This window comes from Podarcis vaucheri (genome assembly GCF_965113315.1).
Source record: "Podarcis vaucheri genome assembly, chromosome: 16".
NCBI classification, from domain to species: domain Eukaryota; kingdom Metazoa; phylum Chordata; class Lepidosauria; order Squamata; family Lacertidae; genus Podarcis; species Podarcis vaucheri.
Genome location: NC_138754.1, coordinates 22,414,939 through 22,438,736, shown reverse-complemented (window position 1 = coordinate 22,438,736; position 23,798 = coordinate 22,414,939). Strand labels below are relative to the sequence as shown.

At 43.5% G+C, this 23,798-nt stretch overlaps 1 protein-coding gene across 5 annotated transcripts in view; it reads left to right on the top strand.

Moving 5' to 3' along the window:
• Positions 1-23,798, top strand: part of TAOK3 (TAO kinase 3) — a 118,645-nt gene that overhangs the window by 47,194 nt on the left and 47,653 nt on the right. For 2 of the 5 annotated variants that reach the window (XM_082203099.1, XM_082203100.1), the window contains exons 9-13: positions 2,515-2,606; positions 5,904-5,997; positions 8,476-8,557; positions 9,703-9,870; positions 15,958-16,164. In XM_082203099.1, coding sequence (XP_082059225.1) covers positions 2,515-2,606; positions 5,904-5,997; positions 8,476-8,557; positions 9,703-9,870; positions 15,958-16,164 — 643 coding nt within the window. Of the gene's footprint in view, positions 1-2,050; positions 2,176-2,514; positions 2,607-5,903; positions 5,998-8,475; positions 8,558-9,702; positions 9,871-9,921; positions 14,589-15,957; positions 16,165-23,798 lie in introns of those variants that run through there. The other 3 variants (XM_082203102.1, XM_082203101.1, XM_082203103.1) reach the window with 3 other exon arrangements.

Here is a 23,798-nt window from a genome sequence, read left to right as displayed (position 1 = left end):
GTTACAAGACTACAGGTGTCTGCAAGACTATTGAAGCCACTTCCCCCACAATAGCGAAATCAGTACCTTTATGATCTCCCTTGTCTCATACATGGGGAAATCTCCCAGAAATTTCTCCAGCACAAACTCCATTGCTTACAGTGCTGATGGTTCACATCTACCAGCTTTGACCTTCCAATAGATGGTGCCTTCTGCTTGCCCTGTGCCTATACCCACTCTTCTGCTCTTAGTGGCAGCTAAATCTACAACCTGGAACCACAGCCTTGCCTTTCTTTGTAGGGTTTCCTCTGTGTGGGAAAGGCTCTGCTGCTCCAGGCTCCATCTGCCCATGAGGCAGCTTCTGTGTGTTGAGAGCAAAGCCTTTTGACTGTAGCACCAGAGCGATGGGACTCAATCCTGCCAAAGCAAAATCAGACACTGGGGACCTGCCAGGTGTTGGATGATGTGAGCAACAGTCTAACAACATCTGAAGGGCCATGGTGTCCCTATCTCTGTTTTGGGTGGTAGGCTTTTCTGGACTGAATCTTCTGAAATAAGCTCTCTCTGCATTTTGAATGTTCTAAATTTGCAGGATATCAAAACTGTTTTGGGTGCCTGGAAGAGGAAATAAGGGGTTAAAAGTATAATAACTATTGGTATGTTTAAAATGCTCCATATGCTGCCAGCTGGCCCAGTATCTCCATCTCCAAAGTGTAGATGCTAAAAGAGGCTAAGAGTGGCTTGCCTAAAGCCCTAGTGACTTCATGGTAGAGGCGAAGTTTACACAGGGGAATTCCTGATTTTGCAGCTCAGTTCTTATCCTCTACTCTGCCCTGGCCCAGTTCATGTACCACTTGAAACCACAGCTAAGTTTAACTATTCTTTAAAGGTGAAATCCCAGTATGCTGGTGCATGGGGAGAAAACCATGTCCACTTTGCTCCTTCTCTGCTCCTTTGCTACCAATAATTAAGCCATGTTTTGGCTTCGTGTTATGCCTGAATCCAGACTCATGGTTTGGAGAGCCACAAGCAAACCATGAACTGTAAGCAAAGTTTCTTATTGGTTTACAGATCCTGGTTTGTTTGGGGAGAGACAAACCATGAGCCCAGGCACAGATGTAACTCTAAGCCAAAACAAAGCTTACCTCCTGATATCATAGGAACAACGGAAGAGCAAAAGCAGCTGCTATTTTCTCCTCGTGCACCTGCATGCCACACGTTCATCTTTTAAGTCATAGTTAAGCCCAACAGTGACATGCAAATGAGGCAACTCTCAGTTACATGAGCACCTCCACTTGGCTGGGGACTGTTAGAGTTGGGTTTTCCTTGTCCCTTGGAATGTGTCCAGGTCAGTGCCGGATTTACGTATAAGCTAAACAAGCTAAAGCTTAGGGCCCCACTCTCTTGGGGGCCCCCAAAAAATTTAAAGGAGAAAAAAACTGGATGTGGATTTTAAGTTAGAGCTTAATAATCATTTCACTATTAATATACATATTCTTAATTATATTTCACTGTTAATATACTTCTTCTTAATTGTATTTCAGTTCAACAATTACTTTGATAAAATATGTATTTTGTTACGTGCAAAAGGCTTTAGATACCTATTAGGTCCATAAATTACCATATAGCATATATTCAACACAAAAAACAGCGACAATTTGTTGTTGACAAAGGACAGCTGGGCATATAAAGGGCCCCATTACCTTCAGTAGCTTAGGGCCTCATCAAACCTAAATCCGGCCCTGGTCCAGGTGACTTTCTGCTCTCCATCTCTTGCTTTGTTAATTGTCTGCAAAACTAGAATCTAACCAAGGACACCTCTTGCATAGATAAATATTAAGCAACTCCATGAAGCTGTGTTTGGGTTGCAGGGCACATAGACTGCAGGAGCTCTATGTGTGCATTCTATGTGTATGTGTATGTGTGTATGTATGTATTCCCTCTCCAAAGCCAGCAGTGTAGTTGTGTCCCTAGTGTGGATTTCCCTGCTGTCTTGCCTTGTTACCCCCCTTTTTTATCTTAGACCCCACCTTTCCCCACTGTGCTCCAGATCCCCTTGTTTCTTTCATAGCTGCACTCCCAGGCTGAGCATCTCCAGGAAAACACTGTTGGTGTATCAATGGGAAAACTCACCGTCTCTGGTGAGACTGAAATTGATGCCTTAGGACCCTTTCAGCCCCTGCTGGCTGACTCCAGGTACAATGCCACTGAGGTTGGTGTGGGTCGCCCATCTGCCAGCATGTTGCAGACTCATTAGGTTGTCCTTTTTCTTTCTCCTTTGTTTTGCTCTTCTCATACTCCCTTACCATCACCTCTGGAGGAAGTTTTTGTTTTTTTCCTAAGCAGGCTAGTGTTATCCCCCCCCCCCCCCAGCATGGCTTAGTTTTGCTCCATGCTGATTATTTTAAGTTCCGGGGTTGTGCTGGTGACGATAACTTGGAGGGTGTGGGGGGAAATTGTACCCCACCCCTTGTGGTGTGTGTCTTTTTGCTTTTGTGTTGCGTAATCTGCTCTCTTTGTATCCCTGCATGGTAGGATGGCCCCTGAAGTAATCCTAGCTATGGATGAAGGACAGTATGATGGAAAGGTAGATGTTTGGTCTCTTGGAATCACATGCATAGAGTTAGGTGAGTAACATGGCCGCATATATCTTCAACCTCTCTGATACCTTGTAAAGATTCTCAGCACCAAATGAAACAGGCAACCTATTTCTTCCACACTTCGATTCAGTAGGGTTTCCAGGAGTCAGATTCAGCCCATGGGCTCTCAAGTGGCCATCTATGATTATACTGTGGCATTTCTGTAGTTTCTGGGGGTGTGGAGACTAAGACAGGGAAGTAAAGCTAGTCATTTTGCTACAGTAGCCAGAGCAAACTAAGTGAGTTCTGAACGATGGAAATTATAATTGGGGGCAAAATGGCTTCTGCACTCACACTGTGGGCACATGTATTTTGATGCCAGTTGTAGAACTTAACATCTTGAGTAACTCTGCTTACTTTCTGTGCAATCAATATCCAGTCCTTGGTAAATTCTTAGAAGCTGGAGAAGGGTCTTAAAAAGACTTGTAGCAGTTATCATTAGAGGCTGGAGCTTTGGGGAAGCTGCAGAGCCGCTTGCCTCCTCCCCATGCTTTGTAAATTATACCAAATATGCTAATTCACTTTCTTTGTACAGTTTAGGTTTGCTTGTTGCATTGTGCAGATTGTCTGGCTGCAAAATTTGTGGGTTGCTTGGTTGGCTCATTACTGCAAAGCTCTCTCGATCCTGACTATGATCAGGAAAAAACCAAATATAAGCAGGATATAAACAGGGTTTTCGCCAAACTTTTAGGGTCATCAGCCCAGTCCTATGGAATGCTCTTCCAATAGGGATTCATCAGGCACCATGCATTTTAACCTTTAAAGGTTTGCTGAAAACATCTCTATGCTGCCAGGCTTAAGCAAACAATTGAGATAAAACATTTTCTGTAATTGTATGACTTCAGATCTTTACATGGTTTTTATTGCATAGATATTTGTTGCAAACACTTTGATATTTTTAATGGAATTGCAGTATACAATTTTTTTTTAATAAATTAGTTGTGCGCTATGTCAGGAGAGAGGTTTCAGGACCACATGTGTGTCCTGCCATTGGTGTAGGTACACAGCGTACTTTGTTCACCATTAATTTGATGGAAACCACCCAGGGTGGCTGGGGCAAACCCAGTCAGATAGATGGCATTATTATCATCATCATCATCATCATCATCATCATCATTTATTATTATTTATTACAGTCAGTAGACCAGAAATAAAATAAAAACATTCAGTACACCAAAATCTCAAAGCAAAACACACAACTTTCTTTCTCTAGAACTTCAGTTTCTCTTTAAACAACCCCCCCCCACACACACAGCAAAATATATACCTCACGGCTTAAGAGGGGCTTATTTGTTTTATCGGTTAAAGCAAAAATATGCCTTACCTTTCAACTTGGAAAAATTCCACAGTAAGGTTCCAAAAATGAAAGCAAACAAAAAGCACAGTCCAGTAAAGGAAAGGAAAAATGTCACAACCTACAACAATGTAATGACAATCAGGAGGAGTATTAGAACAGACCAAAATAAAACTGAAGTATCACAAGTGCCTGGGAAAGTAAAAAAATTAAAATGTATTGATGCCTGAAAACATTCCTTTTGGAATTACTGTGTTATGTGTAGGGCTTCTTTTGAGAACTGACCAGAAACGTCAGTTTGGTGCAGAATATGGCTATGAAACTGCTAAATTGGATAGACCCCTCTGAACCTATGATGCCAGCATTTTATCAGCTTCACTAACTCTCCCAGTCTATTTCTGGGAGTCCAATTCAAATAGATAGATAGATAGATAGATAGATAGATAGATAGATAGATAGATTACACCAAATGCTTCTTTATTTTCCCATACCTTTTAAGTCTTTTCGTTTCTATGGCCCTTAAACCTCAGAGCTCAAAACAGGATTTTCTTCTTCACTTCTTTATTTTTGTCCTTGATTTTTTTTAATCTTGAGGTTGTTTTAGCATTGCATCTCATTTTATTCTATGAAGTGTTCATTTTTACTGTAGTCCTTAATTTGTTCATACTCTGCTGCACTTTTATTGTAGGGAGGCCCCTGTGTCTGTCTATAAAAAATAGAAGAAGAAACAAGAATTGGACAGAAGGAATTCCACAGGCCCACACGGTGCTGCTGTAAAAAAGGCCCTGTCCCAGGTTGCTGCCTTCTTGGCTTTGAAAGACAGGCACATCTGGAGTAGGGCCTCAAAGGGTTGTGTGGGCAATACTTAGTGAAATCTCAGCAGCAAAGGTGGTAGCAGGGGTACATGAGTGGTACTATCAGTAGGCAGGAGTCCCTGCATGGTTTATATCTATGACTGATGGAAGCCCAATAAATAAATTATATACCGTACTTTTCCATTTATAAGACAATGTTTTTTTACTCTAAAATTATGTTCAAAAACTTGCCTCGACTTATACATAGATAGTGAATGGGGTGGACGGGTGATTGGCTGCAGCTATAAGCAGGAGCTGCTAGAAGGGATGCTTTGGATTGGCTGCTGCTTCTCTAATTGGGTTGGTGATTGGCTTCTGCAGCAAACACTGCTGTTGATTGGCTGTTGTTGCCGTGATTGGTGGCGGCTGTTCTGGGACGCGCGCGATTGCCAGCAGACAGCTTTTCTCAGCCGGATAAGAATTTTTCTGGTTGCAGAATGCCCCTAATAGAAGCCTTCCCACTCCACATTTTTATATATATATATATGCTTTCGTAGATTTTCACGGGTACAGGAATGCAGGTTTTGGTGTCTTCGGGTGTCTTCCCGTGTAAGAGTCGGGGTGTCTGTGCGACGTTTCGACGAGGTCTCACTCGTCATCTTCAGGCTGGTGCTTTCGGCTTCTTGTTACTGGAGGCGGCTCCAGGAGACACTCCTCCTCGGCCATCACCCCCAGGACCGTGGAGGTCCCCTGAGCCCGCGGGCAGCGCCTGTGGCGGGCCTTCCTGGCCTCGTCCACGGCCCCCTTTTTCTTCTCCTGCTCTGGAGGACCCTCAAGGACCTGGGGAGAAGTAACAAGAAGCCGAAAGCACCAGCCTGAAGATGACGAGTGAGACCTCGTCGAAACGTCGCACAGACACCCCGACTCTTACACGGGAAGACACCCGAAGACACCAAAACCTGCATTCCTGTACCCGTGAAAATCTACGAAAGCAAATATATTACATTCCAATATATAACAATTTCAAAAAATATATACAAAAACAAAATCCCAACTCTCCCTGCTCTACCCTCCAGAACAGCTCAATCATTAATTTGCCAAAGTCTTTTATGAAAGGATGCCGTATTTCAACAAAATTTTGCTATTGGACTTATGTACTCTATTTTTTCTCACTACTTCCTTTCCCTCTCCTTGCAGCGGAACGGAAACCACCCCTCTTCAATATGAATGCTATGAGTGCCTTATATCACATAGCCCAGAACGACTCCCCTACCCTACAGTCAAATGAATGGTAAGAGATGCCATCTGCAGTCTACTCCTGGTTTTGAAGATCTTTAATTATTATTATTAATTCATTCGTTTATTTAGAGCACACATACCCTACTCCTTAGCCAAAAAAGGCTCCCAGAGTGACTCAACAATTAAAACAAGGCAGTCCCTGCCCCTGCAGGTTTACAATCTGAAAAAGCATGACACACAAGGGAAAAGGGACAGGGAGGAAGAGCAGGGTGGGGAGAGATCAAACTCAGGCATTGTTACTTAAACGGTTGTTCTTATAATGACCAGCTTTCAGGGCCAGGAGGTGCCCGATGGAGCCGGGCTTTCAGCAAATCTGATGGCATTAGCCCTACTTCCCAAATTGCCTGCTGAGGCAGTTTGATGGAATGGCTTGTTCCCAAGTGAAAGTTGAGGGAGGGGAGGTCTGATAGAGCTGGCCTGTCATAGCAGAGATGAGGGAGTGAGCTCTGCTCCCCATCTTCCCCATTGGTGGAATGGCTGCTCCCCAGCCACCATTTCTTCTGGTTTGACAGATGAGATCCTGTTCCTGCCTGGTATGTGACAATGAATGCGAGCCTGTGGATAAAGTGTTGATGAGAATGTGGAGGAAACACCGCTTGGTGTCTTCACATTTTATGTGCCAGTCATGCTTGCCTCAAATTGATGTTTCCTGCAGCAAATGCGTGGATCATGAACGATGGAATCGTATATTAAAATTCCAGTGTATGTATGCATATGGGACGCCGGTGGCGCTGTGGGTTAAACCACAGAGCCTAGGGCTTGCCGATCAGAAGGTCAGCGGTTCGAATCCCCGTGACGGGGTGAGCTCCCGTTGCTCGGTCCCTGCTCCTGCCAACCTAGCAGTTCAAAAGCACATCAAAGTGCAAGTAGATAAATAGGTACCGCTCCAGCGGGAAGGTAAACGGCATTTCCGTGCACTGCTCTGGTTCGCCAGAAGCGGCTTAGTCATACTGGCCACATGACCCAGAAGCTGTACGCCGGCTCCCTCGGCCAATAAAGCGAGATGAGCGCCGCAACCCCAGAGTCGTCCACGACTGGACCTAATGGTCAGGGGTCCCTATACCTTTACCTTTATGTGTGCACAGGCTGATGAGCCCCCAGAAAACTATATTCTGTCCAGTGGAGGCTGATACCTTAAGGTGAATGGATCACTGCCTGTCATTTGCTACACAATTCTTTTAACTGGAGACAACACAGATGGAACCAGGACCTTCTACAGGGATGGCATGTTCTGTACCACTCAGCTGTGCTGCACCCCTGTGGGCCAAATGCAAATATGTTAATCCACAATGTATATGCTAACCCATAGCTCAGAGTCCTGTTTCATCCCCCTCAAGGCAGCAGCAAAGAGATCAAGGAAATTAAGGAAGACCCAGCGCAGAGGTGGACAGAGCCCTGATAGGGATATAAATTGCTGCTCCTTGGTCACCAGAGTGATGGATCAGCTGTGGGGTGGGAGCTGTGTGTGTTTGTGGTCACACCCACCTCTGGCCTTGGGCTGAAAAAAGTTTAGCCACCCCAGTTAAACTTAAAACAATAACAACCCACACACATTACAACAAAAAGTAAAAGACATATAACCATATATTATAATTTGCTCCAGAATGTTGCAAATGTTGTCCATTTTCCAGGAAATGTACTTTCCTGTTGTCCATGATGTCTCTTTGTGTAATTGTCAGTTACAATGAAATGTCTTGTGCTCAAAGTTCTGCCTTTCCATTCTGAAACCGAACGAGTGTTTCCAAATAACTTGCCATGCAATTGCTGCACATAGTGTGGAGTGTCTCTCTGGGAATATTTGGACCTCCATCTTAATACTAATAAAAATTTGTACAGCAAGCTGAATGCATCTGAGATGAATACCATGCTGTGGGTCAGACTGGCGTGTTTTGTCAGTTACTGCCTTTATCCGACAGCTTTTAAACATCTGTGTGCTATCAATATTGTGACCTCACCTTGTGCTTGGGAGAGGTCAGGTAGCAGGGTCTTAATACAAGAGCTTCTGCTTGGGGCTGATGCTTCAGTTGCACCATGTGCTCAGCAAGCTTCCCCACGGTAGCTATTCTGTGTGGCAGCTATAACATTGGAAAGCCACTCAGGCTACCGAAAACTGCGCCGGAGACTGTGCGCTTTTAAATTGGCATTTAGAAGGAAACTTTTTCCTGTACTATTCAGGACTTCAGAATACAGTTCATTTTTTCTTTCAAAAGCCCCATGAGAGAGATTAGATTAGGCTGACAGTTGTTTGCCTGCAACTGCCCACTAAAACCTCCTGGCTGCCCAGTGATTTAAACCTGTGTTTCTCACACCTGAAATCCAGTATTCCTTTTATCTGTTGCACCACACTTGACTGTACTGAGTATAACTTGTGATGGCAGGGTGACAGGCTTGATGGCTTTCTTTGTCTTGCTTTCCCCTTACCTCCCCAAATCTAAATTTATTCTCGTGTCTTCTCTGTTCCTATACTCAGGACGAACTCTTTTAGGGGATTTGTTGATTACTGCTTGCAGAAAATACCTCAGGAAAGACCATCGTCGGCAGAACTATTGCGGGTAACTTTTCGGATTTCTGTTGGGCTATGTGTGAACTTTCTGTAGTGTGAAGGGGGAAATCAAGGACAGTTTCCGTGTGGCTTGATTTGGGTCTGGTAGGTGCTGTGCAGGGAAACGCCCAACTTGCATATTCGGAATTCCTTGGTATAGCCTTCCTCGGCCTGATGCCCGCCGCTTGTTTTGGACTATGACTCCCGTCCCCCTGACCATTATTAGCTGGGCTGATTGGAAATGTGCTCCAAAACCTATGGAGGGCACCAGGTTGGGGGGGGGGTTGTTTTAGAGAGCAGTTGCCTTCTCGCTTAACCCTCAGGTGCGCCCCCAGAAACACTTTAAAAAATAATAATAATAATGGCAGTTTTGCTGCAACTACCAATAAACAGGTTGAAGTTGTTTAAGGTTGGAGATGAGTTTAGAGGGAGAGAAGGCAAGTATGTGCCATGGTGCTAGAGATGAGTTGCAGGTGAGGGTAGATTGGAGGACTGAGGGGGTGACTTAGGGGATCCAGCATATCCAATTTACTGCTCAGTAGCAAAGTGCTTCCCCAGTCAGCACTGCATGGTTGTGGATCCACTCTGCATAACTGAGATCCCTGGTTGTCATTTAACCTAATGTGCCAGTGGTGCTGTAAAGGGCTGTCATGAAGGGTGGTCTATTGGAGCTGATTGGTCTCCAATTAGTATGTCTTAATGATACTCACTGTTAAGTGGGCTGGGAAAGGTCATAGTGGCAATTGAGAAATTCTGGGAATTATTTGTGCCTCCTTGGGGAGCTTTGCCTTCTTTTTTATTTTATTGTACAGCCACTTCCTTTTTGAAAATGGGGGGGGGGCACTATTATTTATTGCTGGAATTCAGGTGTGCAGGAAAGCTCACCATAATGCCATCTACCCTGAACACACTTCTTTTAAAAATATGGGGTATCACTTTTTTTAAAAAAAAGGAACTTTATTTTTCAACCACAGTTAGTCACTCCAATTTAATGTTCTTAACTGAAATATAAAAAGGTGACCTTCGCAATGTGCACAATTTTTATTTTTATTTATTTTAAATATATATATTTTATTTTGTTGAGAACACGTGTGTCATTTTTGTGGGGTTTTACCTTTTCTGACCTAGAGTGCTTCTGTCTCCTTCTAAAACCAGCATGAGTTTGTTCGCTGTGAGCGACCGCCCCGGGTTCTAATAGACTTGATTCAAAGAACGAAGGACGCTGTGCGAGAACTGGATAACCTTCAGTACCGGAAAATGAAGAAAATCCTTTTCCAAGAGGCCCACAATGGCCCTCTGAATGAGTCTCAGGAAGAGGAGGAGGTATCAAGTTTATCTATACCGGTGATTGGTAATAATGACCCCTGTACCACACATGGCCCTCCCCAACCCCCTTTTCACAGGCATGACTTGCTGAATTTTGTTGTGAACAGGAATCAATTGTATCTTATTTCTGGGCCATGATATTTTCCTCTAGGTTTCTGAAATTAAGTGTCTGAAGAGGGTGGAGTGTGCCACCAGGTCTATGGAAAAGGAATAATTTGAAGCCTCACCCATTAATCTGAGGAGGTAGCAGACACCCCTAACCACTTTTATTCTCAACAGAGGATTGCCCACCTTTCTATTCTGCTCTAGAGTACATGAGGCATAGGGCCAACTCCATCTGAATGTGTTAACTTTATTGAGAAAACCAAGCAAGACCAAGGCAGGCTAAAGTGTATATTGAAGGATGGGTCCAACAGACTAGGGGCCAGATAAGTAGATTGATAACTCTGTAGATGAGACTGGAAGTTGGTTAAGTGGGAAATATCCAAAGAAGATATATCATGGTCTCTGCTAAACTGTCAGACGCTGTAATGTTTCTCAACACCAGTTGTTGGATGTTGCAGGAGGGGAGAGTCCTGTTGTGCTTGAGGGCTTCCCATGGGGACTTCTGGTTTGCGACTGTGAGAGCAGGATGCTGCACCAGATGGACCACTGGCCTGATCTAGTGGTCTCTTATGTCCTTAAACTGGTCAGGCCATGTGCAAAAGCATGGCGAGAGCTCCTCAGCTCCATCTGGTGTTTGAGTCACCACAGGCCCGTTCTCCTGATCTTACTCGACTCGCTGTATTTTGAGGCAATGGCCCCTGCTTGCCTACATTGGACAGAATGTGGGGGACCTTAGGCCTGGTGGCTGAATGCAGCCCTCGTCTTATTGGCCCTTGGAGCTATTTCCTGGACCCACACCCCTCACCATCTCTTTGCTGCATCTTTGTCGGACTAGAATGTGTCCTTGAACGATGATGATACTTCTTTTGCACCTGGATGGAGAAAGGTGTAGGTCAAAAGCCTCAGGTTTTTGTGTGGCTAGGATGTAGCCTGCTGTCAGAGTCACATCCGTTCCTCTGCTCACTTTTTTGCTCTGGCATTCAGTGCCTGGAAGGTTGCCCATGAGCCAGCGCAACCCTCAGGATGAAACAGGTGTCCTGCCCTTGGCTGTAGAACAAAAATGGGCAACTGTTAGCCTACGGAGTGCTTCTGCTCCCTTCTCATGGAGGAAAGGGAGACTCTGAAGCAATCTGCCCATTTTCCAGTGCTAAGAGTTTCTCCAGCCTGGGGGAGAAGTGGCTGTCAAATTCTTTAGACTGTGAGGGGCTAAGTTTTTCTGAGGCTGAGCCCATTTGGGAGAGGAGGTGATGTCATAACCTTGGGCCTCCTGACTCCCCAGCTGACGAAACAGGCCATTGCTGCTATTGAATAAAAGTACCTCTGCTCTCAAAGAAAATTCTGAAATCTAGTAAGAAGGATGAGCCCCCAAAGTAGAGGAATTGGGCAAAAAAATCATTCAGTATTAGCAGTGTTACACTCTTAGCAGTAACACTCTTAGCAGTGTTGCTAAGAGAACACATTTAGTTGCTACTTGATTCCAGGGGTGCTTTCAACAATGATGATAGCTTTGCATGTGTTTGTGAGTTAAGTTACTTTCGTGGCCTTAATTTGAAAAGGCAGAAGTTTAAATTTGGATATGCAATAGTAGGAGCATTTTAACTTGGCCCAGCACAGAATTAAACACCTTCTAAAACAAAAGTTTTAGGGAGTTGATAAGGCTCTTGGGAAGCCTATACTAGGGAAGTTCAACCTTAGGCCATTTAATTATCAAGATAGCGGTCCTGAGTATAGAAGTAAATTTTGCCATACAGCATTTAATGGCCAGGCTCTGTTTATAAAGTCAGCACCAAAGCGAGCAAGCAATGGCCTAACGTTTATATATATATATTTAATTTTGGAGCATTTCTAAACTGCTTACCATTTTAAAATCTTCTAGGCTGTGTACAACATAAAAACAAAATGCATTAAAACAAAAATGCAGCCTAAAATGAATAAAATAGTATAAAAACATCAGAGCAAGTAAAAAGAGATTCAGGGGAATTCGTGCACATAAATTGGGACCCAAATCTTATGGGTCAGGGAAGGCCTGAGCAAAACGATAAGCCTTTACAAGATGTCTGAAGCAACTGATGGCGGCTGCTTTGCGTATGACAGAGGAAAGAGCACTGCATAGTAGAGGAAAGGCAGCAGAATATGCCTGTTTTCAGGCCACCACCCTGTGATATTCTGTAGGGTGTGATTCCATGAGTAGAATTTCTCAGAAGATATGAGAGATCTTACAGGTCTATATATACCGGGGTAGACGGTCTTTCAGGTAACTGAAACCTAAATGCACTGAGGCATACAAAACCTAGAAAGATGCGGTGCCAATGTGGAAAACATATAAAAACCCATTGTTTCCCATTACAGGTGAAACTGTCAGCAAACTTATTACTGTGCTGTGATTAAGTTAGGCAGGGTTTCCACTTTCCATTTATATGCTTGCTGCCAAAACTACACTTGTAGGTTTGTTTGCTGGGCAGAGGGTTGGACCAAGACTCTCATAGTAACCACTATATATATATATTTCTAGTTCTCAGCCCACCATATAGGTGCTTTGCTTGTGAACAGGCACCTTCTCTGTCCCCACTTCTCCCTCCCCCCCAAAAGATCCTGAAACGTAGAACTGCAACACTGAAAGGCCAACCAACTTTGCACCAACACCAGGTTGTATACCTAAACCATCTCCGATAGGTGCTTGGCCAGTCTTTTCTTGAAAACATTAAAGGAAACCAACTCTATAGTCTTTTATGAAGAATATGGATGGAGACGGTGGGTCAGTCAGTCAGTCTTAACGCTTGCTCATAGTACTAGGTCACTCATTGATGATGAGCAGCAGTAGCAGGAACTTGTGAATCACTTCCACCACCACCCCGAAAGCTCCCAATTCCATGGTCTCCTACACAGCCAAACGCAATCCAGCCCTCGAGAAGTTTCATGTTGTCACTAAAATCTGGCTACAATTTTAGCATTTCTTTCCAGATCATTAATCTACTGGGAGAGGACACTTTCCCCCATCTCCTATAGCACTGGAGATGTCATTTGTTTGCATTGCATCAGGAGGATTATGATGAGGTGAAGGGTAAACTCTCCTTACTACATTGTAGTCCTGATCCTGATCGAGCCTTCTGTGGCTGCTGTTTTAGCAAAGAGAAAAACAAGCATGCAGTTGCTTAATGACATGTTTTAAGGTAACATGTGGTTTGGTCCTCAGGAAAAGGCCAGTGAAGGTGTTCAAGTCAAGCGTTCAAACTCAAGAGTGGCCTACAAAATAAATGGAAACACTGATGCCCAAGTCCTCAATTCATGTCTGCGGTAGGGAACTTCAGGCATGGGGACTGAATGTAGCCCTCAAGACAGCTGTGGCTGTTTCTTGTCACACCCCCCCCCCAGTTTATACCTCGCTCTCTCCACAGCCTCAACCACTTTTGTCTGGCTGGTACAGTATGTGCCTCTGAACTGTGACCCTGCCTCTTGCTTACCAGGATGGAGGAGAGTGGTCTATGGGCAGAATCCTCTGGCTTTTGCTCTTGTATGGCCGGAGCATCACCTATGGTTGAAAGAAAAGACTCTTGGCCATTTCTCTGACAAAAGGATGCCAGTGAGCAAATGCACCCCTCAGACTGAAAAGGGCTTCCTTCCCTCCTCAGATTTATATTGCACATGGCAGGGATATAGAGAGGGCTGAAGTGGTAGAAGGCAGATTGCGGAGAAGCATCAGTAAACCATTTTCTTAGTATGAGTTGCCCTCACCCAAGACATACCTTTGGGATGGTCCAAACAATATTGATCTTCAGCCCTCCAAACAATATCTGTGTGCTGCACGTGAAATTGAGCGTTACTGGGCTTGTCAAAGCACCCCCATGCAGTCAGTGCACGTGTGACTGTTTCAGCTGTACAAGTCAAATTTTTTTTCTAAGGCTGCATAACAGCTTAAAACTGTTGACGCTCTTCAGATAATATACTTGTGAGTTAACGTTTTTCCCAGGGCTCTGTAAATATTCGAGGAAATGCTCCCATCTGTGACCACTGCTTCCTCCCCACCCTGTGGCACATGATGTGCATAATCTTAAAGGGTGTTTTTTTTTTTATAAGGGGGGCTGAACTTTCTGAAATGTGCAGAAAGGGAACTTCTGCAAAATATGTTGAGAAAAAGACAATTATGTGCTTAGCAGGAAATGGAAAGCTAAGGTTGCCTGTGTGCATTTTCTTTAAAATATAATTTCCTTTAGACCTGTAACTTTTTTGTACTTGTATGCACTGTTTTCTCTGTTACAGGCTTGCACATGACAACTCTTTAAGAAACACACACTCAGGTTTCATGTAGGGCTGCACTAAGTATTCAACAGTTCCAGTACTAGTACTGAAACCAGCAGTTTCTGCAGAGTAGATTCCTCACCTGCAAGAAAACGAGATTGTGTGAACATTCACCTTCTTTCTCTGTACCCCCTTGCTTTCCCCCCAATTTTGTTGAGTTCTGTTTCCCCTTACGGGTATTCACCCACCCCTGGATTAATACAGGTATATATCACAGTGCTACTACATGTGATGATGAAGGTGATGGATTTTAGTAAATAAAACCTGCAGGTTTGGTTCCCTGATGGTGCCATTGGAGGCAATTGAAAATGAAGGTAAGCTAGGACAATTTCTGAAAATATGCAACTGTTTGGCAAAGAGTGCTTAAACTAATGCAAAGTGGGGTTTTTGGCACTACAAGAATCTTAAATTTACAAATGAAATCAATACACTAGCTCACTAATCATCATATGTCAAGTAAGGTAGGTACTTTTAGGGTCAGAGTTGTAGTTTTTCCTTCGTTTTTTCTCCCAGAAAAATGGGGGGAACCAAGGTGGTGAATGCAGAGAAAGATTCCTGCCAGCATCCTCTTTTCTGCTTTAGACCCTGCATCCCAGATCTCTGAAACCAATAAAGGTTAGGCCTCACCATTGGGATTTTTCAAATAGTCGACAAGTACAAGAAAGAAAAACTGGAGCACTGTTCATTTAAAACCCATAGCAAATTGCTATGATACTGCAGTTTGAAATATGAAGAGTTATGTCCTCACTGCCAGTTCTTGGCTTTGTTGGTCTGTACTCAATACTGTGACCTGTTTGTTATTTGATGCTGTTTGAGGATATCTTAAATGCAAACATTTGTATTTAACAAAAGAGGGGCGTCCTACCAAGTTGTTCCTAATTGGTAGCAATGATTGTTAGGTCCAGTGTTTTCCATCTCATCTCATCTCACACCATTCCAACCCTTACCTTTCCCCTTCCTCCATTTTATTAGTGTTTAAAAAAACAATAACAATAACTTGCATGCCTACATATTCACTATGTAGACCTCTTTCCAACTTCCAATTTTGCATGATATTGCCCTCTGCAATCTCTTAGGAAAAGGATTTCCCCACCATCACCTTTTCTTTTAGGTCTTGCCCGTGCTTGTATGCACAAATTTAACCGTGTATATCAGAGGTGCACATTTGTGCACATGCTTTTACAGACTTGATCAGACCTCCCCACCATGCACAGTGTTGAAAGAACAAACTAGGAAGGCCACCTCTGCTTTTAGACTCCACTGTGTAGAACCCACAGGGATGACAAGGCAGCATTCTTGGGGCACAACAAGGCCACAGTGCATTAAGAAATAAAAGCCTGAGGTTTTCAGTTCAGGTGTGGCAGTGACACAGCTTTGCTTTGGGGTAACTGTACTGTGCGGTGGCGTAGCCGCAAGACTTTTTAAAAAGAGCAAGAATGACAAAAAGATTCAGTGGGCAGGAAAAATTTTCTGGAAAGCGTGTATTAGGAAGGGTACCTCCTCAGTGCAAACTGCCTCAATGCCACCATCGCATCTGATGAGAGAGAAAAATTACTAATGAAATATGAAAACGATCCTTTCTGCACACTTGCCACTGCAGAAGTGTGTGTTGGAGTCTTGCCTCCTGTGGTGCATATACTTCTCTCTCTCTCTTTTTTAACCCTCCTGCCCCTTGTCTTATAGGAGAGTGAGCATGGGACAAACCTGAATAGGAAGATGGACAGTCTGGGCAGCAACCACTCTATCCCCAGCATGTCTGTGAGCACAGGCAGTCAGAACAGCAGTGTCAACAGCATACAGGAGGTCATGGATGAGAGCAGCTCTGAGCTGGTCATGATGCATGACGACGAGAGCACCATTAATTCCACTTCCTCTGTTGTGCACAAGAAGGTATGTTCGCTGGTGCTCTCTCTCCCCAGTCTCAGGCAATCTCTGCTTTATTGCTCTTGCTGCTTCAGGTCTGTGAAGGTACTATAAGTTAACTGGCAGGGTGTTTCTCAAACAGCTGAAGGGAGGAGGTTCTGTGCCCTTTGCAGGCTTTAGGGCCGCTCCCAGTGTTTTCTGAAACACATTTTTTGAAAGTGCGTGTATCATAGTGCCCAGAAAATGAATGGAGGCTCGCATTTTTTTGGTAGTGTTTGGAAAGTGAAACACATATGTGTAAGATGCGAGTACCTTTAAAAAAAGTGAAGATGGCAGTGAGGAGAAACCACTGAGACAAAGAATTGACTTGTCCTTTTAAGAAAATTCTGTTTAATCTCTTCCCCTGCTTTTGCACCTCAGCACTGCATGTATACCTTTGTCCTTGCCCGTAACTCCTCCACCACCACCACCCCCTTGTGTTCTGAACATCTGTCTTACCCCAAGTGGTTGTCATGTTGGTTGAAATGGTCACATCCACCAAACTAATTTGATAACTTCAATAACTTCCACCGAAATCCAGACCTGCGCTTGGATTTCCCCCTCAACAGGTTAACAGTGAACTGGGTCACTCCCAGAAGGTATGTTCTTGGAGGGCTAAAATGTGCACGCTTGCTTCTCCTGTTTTCCTACATTACTATACACATTGTCACCTGGTCTCACTTGGCCATCAGAAATGATACATTCAGGAGCCTGTGACCCAAGGCAAAAAGAAGGCGTTAGCATTGAGACTTCCTTTGGAATAATATTTTTAGACTTGCTCAGCAGCAATTGCAACTGCACAGTGGTGAAATGAAGACGGTGTGCCTCTCTTCCTCTTTGAAAGAGTTTGAAAATTGTCTGTTGTCAGGTGATTGTTGTCAGGTGATGCACTTATAAATCCTGGCACGGTAGCCATGCAGCCCACCTTTGGGCCCAAGAAGACAAAGGGAAAGGCACTGCATGCAGGAACAGAAGGACAGAAGACCTTAAGTGTACACTGAAGATAACTTAATTGCCCATTTGCAGATATTGCAGCCCTACCTTAGAGGCACCTTTGATCCAATACTTCCAAAGAGAAACCAAAAGTCTTACACCTAATATTTTGAGATGGTTTAGAAGATGCTTCTGTTTCTGTTTGAAAGTATAAAAATGGTGTCTCCCTTGTGGAAGAGTTTTAATACTTCAGTACACATACATTGAGCAATACATTGTCTTCTGTGCACCCTTAAGAAGGAAAGGAAGAGCAGCACACAAGAACCTGCAGCACCACAAAACTTAAGTGCATTACAATAATGGTCCTAATCCAGAAACAGTCAGAGATACCGTAACCCATTGATTTAAATGGGAGTTGAGCCTCTTTAATTGGCTCTGCTTGTTCATTTGCCTGCTGAAAGTTTGCAAAGTAGAGCAGAATACAAGCATTTAATGAAACGTGAATTAATAACGTTAACACCTTTTTTAAGAAGGGAGACAGGAAAGAAAATTATACCTGAGGGACAGTCAGCCATCTGAAGAAGGAAGATTAGTAATGTGTGAATTCAGTTGTCTTCATATAGACTAGGGATGTGCCTGTTTCAGTCATGGGGAAAGCTCTTGATAAATTTGCTCACCAAAGACTTTTGAGTAACCTTAGCAGTCATGGAATAAGAAGAGAGATCCTTTTCATGGGGCATTAGATCTTTAGGAAACCGAAAGCAGAGAGTAGGGAAAAATTGATGGTTCTCCCAGATCTACATTGGGACCTGTGCAATTTCACTTGTTCATAATTGATCTGGAGATAGGCTGAGCAGCAAGATAGACAAGTCCACTAATGATAACCAAAATTGTCCAGCACAATTAAAATAAATTGTGAGGAGCTCTGAAACAATTTTTCCATATTGGGTGAATGAGGACTAAAATGGCAAATGCATTTCATTGTAAAGTGAAACACATTAGGACAAAAAAAACCCCACCCCAAACTCACATATACACTGATGTAATCCAAACCAGAGCAAGACCTTGGACTCACAATGACCCAGTGTGAACCAGTTGTGAAAAAGGCGAATTCCATTCTAGGGGTCATTAGGAAAGGGATTGAAAATAAAACTGCCAGTATTTTATTTCCATTGCACAAATCTGTGTTGTGACCACACTTGGAATATTGTCCATAGTTCCGGTCACCTCAGCTCAAAAAAGATATTGTAGAGCTGCAGAAGGTTCAGAAAAGGACAACTCAGATGATCAAGGGGCAGGGCCAGTTCCCCTCTGAGGAAAGGTTGCAACATTTGGTAATACATAGTTCAGAGAAAATGGGAGCAAAGGGGGGGAGCAACAAGATAGAGGTGTGTAAGATTACAAATGATGTGGAGAAAGTGGATAGAGAGAAGTTTCTCTTTCTTTCTAATAATTCTACAGTCAGAGGTCTTCCAGTGAATATTGTACTCACAGAGTATTTCCTCATCACACACTTGAAGCAGGCTTAAGATGGGGAAGAGAGGAATATGCCTTGGTATTCAGGTAGAGAAATGCACATATGCCTCATTCAGAGGACTTTTCAAAACTAGGATACTACCCCCATGAACAGCTAAAAGTGTGACACGTGCATTGGCTCAGGACATACTTATTACTGGAGAAATCTGAAACTGAGGCAGGTGTACCCCTCTTCCATGAAGTGGGAAATGTAAAGGTGAGGTTCTTCTTGGTTATGATCTGTCCACATCACCCAAGAAACTTAAATTTGAGACAAATGGAGTCTAAGATTGCCCTGGCTATTAAACAGCAAGGGAGACATTTCTACATCAAAATGCCAGTTTGGGCTTACCTCCGTTCTCCAATCCCTTTCCCTTACACTGAATTTGCCCTTTTCACTGCTACAACACACTGAGCTGACATTTCTGGTGGGCTTTCTGCTCTGTCTCAAGATCTCTTTGGTGCCAGACCAATTTAGACTTAATCAGAGGTGCTTTGTTCTTGATTATATATGTGTATATATGTATGTACATAAAACCACACGGCATCAGTAATGAATGGTGCAGTATAAATTGCTGCTTACCCCCTTTCAAAACACACAGACACACACACACACACACACAGAGAGAGAGAGAGAGAGAGAGAGGTAAGACACACACAGCCCAGCTTGCTTGCTTTGTGCTGATTTTAAATGGAAAATGTTGAAGGTTTTATAGAAGTACACATCTTCTCACATCTGAAATAGGTTTGGTACCTAGCTTAGTTGTTTGGGACTTGATGGCAAACTTGGTTCCTTTTAAGCTTAGGCTGAGACAAGGTTGGATGCAAGCAAGGTTAGAGCAAGGCAAGGTAGAATAAATGATAGAGCACCTGTTCTGTATACACAAGGCCAGGATAACATCTTGGCATCCTTAGACACGTCAGGGAAAAACCACTGCTCTGAAACTGGAGAGCCACTACCAGTCAGTAGGCTACACTGAGCTAGATGGGCCAGGGGTCTGACTAGATATGATGCAGCTCCCTTTGTTTCAAACGTAAAGGTATGGCAGTAGAAAGGTGAAGGAAAGAAGTGTGGCCACAGAACAGGTGCAGAAGCAGTAGCTCCCCTTGATCAGACCAAGGGTGGAGCAGGGCAGAGACTGACCCTGGAGCTTTTTAAAAGTTTGCTCCATCTGCTCAGCTAACTGGGAAATGCTGGAATATAACATGGTTGAGGAACAGGCCTCTCCTCCCTCTTTCCACAAAGCCTCCTATCTGCTTAGGCATCAGCTTTAGCTATATACCTTATCAAGTGGCAGATGACAGCTTGAACTTTGCTCCCTCTCATAGCAATTGGAGATTCGGAATCAAGATGCGCCCTGTCAGTGCTTTGGCATCCAAGGGGCATCCAAGCTCGCATGAGCAGCATCAAGGAATAGTTGCCAAAGCTAGTTAAACCCACTGCCTGAGATCCCAGTTACTCATCCCCCTAGGCCTCAGAATTGCTCCATGGAAGAGAGTCAAGTAGATAGAAAGACAACCATTCTGAGAAGAAGCCTAGAGGGATATAGGACTTAGGGTGGTTCCATAAATGTTCCTATCGGAAGGCTGTGTGAGAGAGAATGTATTCATGATTTTTGTTTCTTTGTGAAATCCAGGCTGAACAGAGGTCACAATCTTTGGGTGCTTCTGGTGAAGCCTTGTAATATTTACTCCCTTCACTTTGGCCTCCCCCGCCCCCCATCGTGCATGAGCCTGGGAGAAAGTAGTACACGCCCTTCAGTCCTTAAGGGTGCTTATTTATTCAGGGGAAAACATCCCATTCTTGAACATACAGCTTTCCTTGCTCAGTTTAGAGGTGACGGCTCAGTATCGTACAATGACATTTGTCTATTAAGAGCGGAAATGGTACAAAAGAACGTAGGTATTGTAGAATTGCATGTTACAGAAAAGCACTAAAGTAAGACTGAATTCATGTTCATATTCCCAAATAAACTTTAAGATACTAGAAAATAAGGAAAAGGAATGACCATGTGGGAAAGGTAGAAAATTACAAGTATCTAGGAACAATCATTACAAATATCTAGAAACAATCATGAAATGCAGCCAAGTAACCAAAGAATATATTAATTATCAGAGCCAATGTATGCCTAAATAAGACAATGTCATCAAGGAACACTCAAGCAAATTGGAAATGCCAGCTTTATTATTGTACAACTGTTCAACCAGTCTTTCAGTACAAAAGTGAATTCTGGACACTCCGGTTTTAAAGGCTATTTTGAAAGTGCTAAGGAAAACATTTTAATGAAGCAAAAGAGCCATCTGGAGAAAATATAATGAAGAGTTTGTGGATTTCACATGCAAGGTAAGATCATAAGGAAGCAAAATGGCAGAACACGATGGGGACCTGTGAGAAGAAGGTACTTTTCATCATGGAAGTTGAATAGGGTGGCACAAGACTCCAGAGTCTCTGATACCAGCAATGCGGAAAGCAACAAACTGACCTGGAATGAGTGGGTACAAATTCTGTGAGCTGGAATGAGTTTGTGCCAAGGTGAGAGGAGATGTACGGTTGGTAATTGGGTGCTTTCGAGGTTTGTGAGCCCAGAAGAGAAACCACTCCCAATACATATCAGTCCTTTCAAACCATGTGCCTATGGCATAGGGTTGCCTTTCAAATGGTGTCAGCAATTTCCTTCTTCCTGAGGCTTTCCAAGCTTCTGAATGGTGTTATTTCATTATAAAGAAATCAGTAGAGTGGCCAGAGCATGGACACCCAACTTGCACAACCAGTGCAAACTTATCATTCCATATAGGAAATTATTTCAAAGCCAGATTCAGCTACAACACCACAAATTAGTTTATATAAGAAACAGAAGATATCATCCATGTATTTAAGGGTTTGTTGTATCAGAAAAGGTGCCTTGCAGTCCCAACCCTAAGTATTATACTCTTTCCAGCGAAAAAACCAAACAGATGAAAGTATTTTAGAGCCTCATACCTTTGACTAGTAGTCTACAAAAGATAGTTACAACTCAGGTTTGGGGGTCAGTTTTGGACCCTGTCCAAAAAAGTGTGTCATACCACTACAAGCTCTCATTTTCATTCACTTGTGACTGGAGAAATAACATCTACACTGCAATGATATTAATGTGAGACCTCACAAACTGGAGATACACGTTAGCGTACCACCCACCGAGCCTCTTGTTCAGCAACTTGTGGATGTGTTGAGGAACAGGTATTTGAGGCAGTCCTTTGACACAGGTGTGTTAGAGGATGCTGCCAGAATGTCTTAATCTGCTGGACTTTAGAAGCAGAACCTGCTAGTAGTACTGGAACACTTGATGAGAACATACTTCCTGAGTCAGTAGCAGGGATGGGGAACCTGCAGCCCTCCAGTGCTGGGCTCCAAGGGATGATGGGAGTGCAATCAAACAACATCTGAAGAGCCACAGGTTCCCCAGAGGTCCCCTGCTCTAGAAGAAAGTCTTCAACTTCACTTGCAGACTACTTGGTGAACTCTTAGTCCAACTAAGCCTGCTTTGCTTTTTCTGTAGTTCTGTCCACCTGCAGAATAATATGAGCAGAAGTCTGTCCCGAGGAAATCACAATCTAAATTTAGACTCTGGTGTTGGCGAGGCGGACAGGAGGAAGAAGCTTAGGGTATCAAGGGATGAATATGGCCAAATACAGTTACTGTGTGGTTAGCCCACATCCCCAACTGAAACGAAGCCTGAGAAATTGAGTTAAATGCTTCATAAATGAGAGCAACAGATGGTCTATGGTTGGTTGCATAAGGATATACAGTGGTGGCTCGCAAGACGAAATTAATTCGTTCTGTGAGTTTTTTCGTCTTGCGAATTTTTCGTCTTGCGAAGCACGGTCAGGTCGCAACTGCACCTCTTCAAGCGGTTTTAAGAAAAAGGAAACAAACTTGCAAGACGTTTTCGTCTTGCGAAGCAAGCCCATAGGGAAATTCGTCTTGCGAAGCAACTCAAAAAACGAAAAACTCTTTCGTCTTGCGCGTTTTTCGTCTTCCGAGGCATTCGTCTTGCGAGGTACCACTGTAGTTTACTTGGAAGAAACAAGCAAAAGGCTAAACTTTCACATATCTGTTTGGGAAGGGGTGCATTAAATAGCCATGGGGCCCAATTTGGACTGGCACCATGGTGGGGAGTTGTGGTTAATCCTTCTCTTCCACCCTGCCTCAAAATAAAAATTCCCTCCCACAACAAATGGCTTCTGGAGAGAGGTGGTGTCTTTGAGGAGAACTACAACATGTGGGATAAAGGGTTAAACTTCCCCTCCCTGTGTGCATCAGTCCTAATTCTAGTTGCCCCCATTCACAGCTACCATTTAACACCCTCCCCCTTTAAAAAAAACACCAACACATACACTTACAGATATACGAAATATAGTTGTGAATGTTGCGTATTGTCCAGTTTGGTCTTATGTCTGATTAAAAATGGAAGATTACTTTAAAAAAAAAGTCTCACTTGGAGCCCAGAATATAGCTTTCAGCTAGCTTAGAGTGAAAATAACCGGTTAGAGAAGCAAGAAGAAAGGGATCTAAATGTGGGCTTGATAAGTTGTCATAGGTTATTGGTTATTAGCATTTGGGTCAGGTTAGGGGGAAGCAACTTGTATCTCTCGAGTTGCAAGGGGTTTGGGTGGTGCAACAGAGGAAGCTGAATTACTGGATCCATTTGAAAAACCAGATACTGTAGAGCTAACAAAAGTCTAGTAAATGAGCTACTTGCATGCTCACGAATAAAGTGTTCAAAGTTGTTTGTTTGTTTAATTTATTTCTATCCCACGCTTCCCAAAGGAGCCCAGGGCAACAAATTATGTGTCACCTGATAGAACTGTTTGTGGAGGTGGTGGGCTGTGTTTGTGAACAGTATCATTCATGGAGGGTATCAGTCTATGCCCTGGACTCCTTTGGGAGGAAAGGAGGGATATAAATTAAATAAATAATAGGTCCCTGTCCTGGATGACCCAGACTTCTTTCTGAGGCAGAAGGCTCTTCTGTGGGCGCAGGTCTGTAGGAGTCTTGAGTGGGGAATCCTGCAGCTTGCAACACCACCAAAATGAGAGTACGAGGCGGAACAGGGGACAAGTTCTGTGATGAGTTCAGACTTGCTGAGCAAGGAGCCATGATCAGCAACTGCATCTTTTCTAGCACCTGAAGTCCC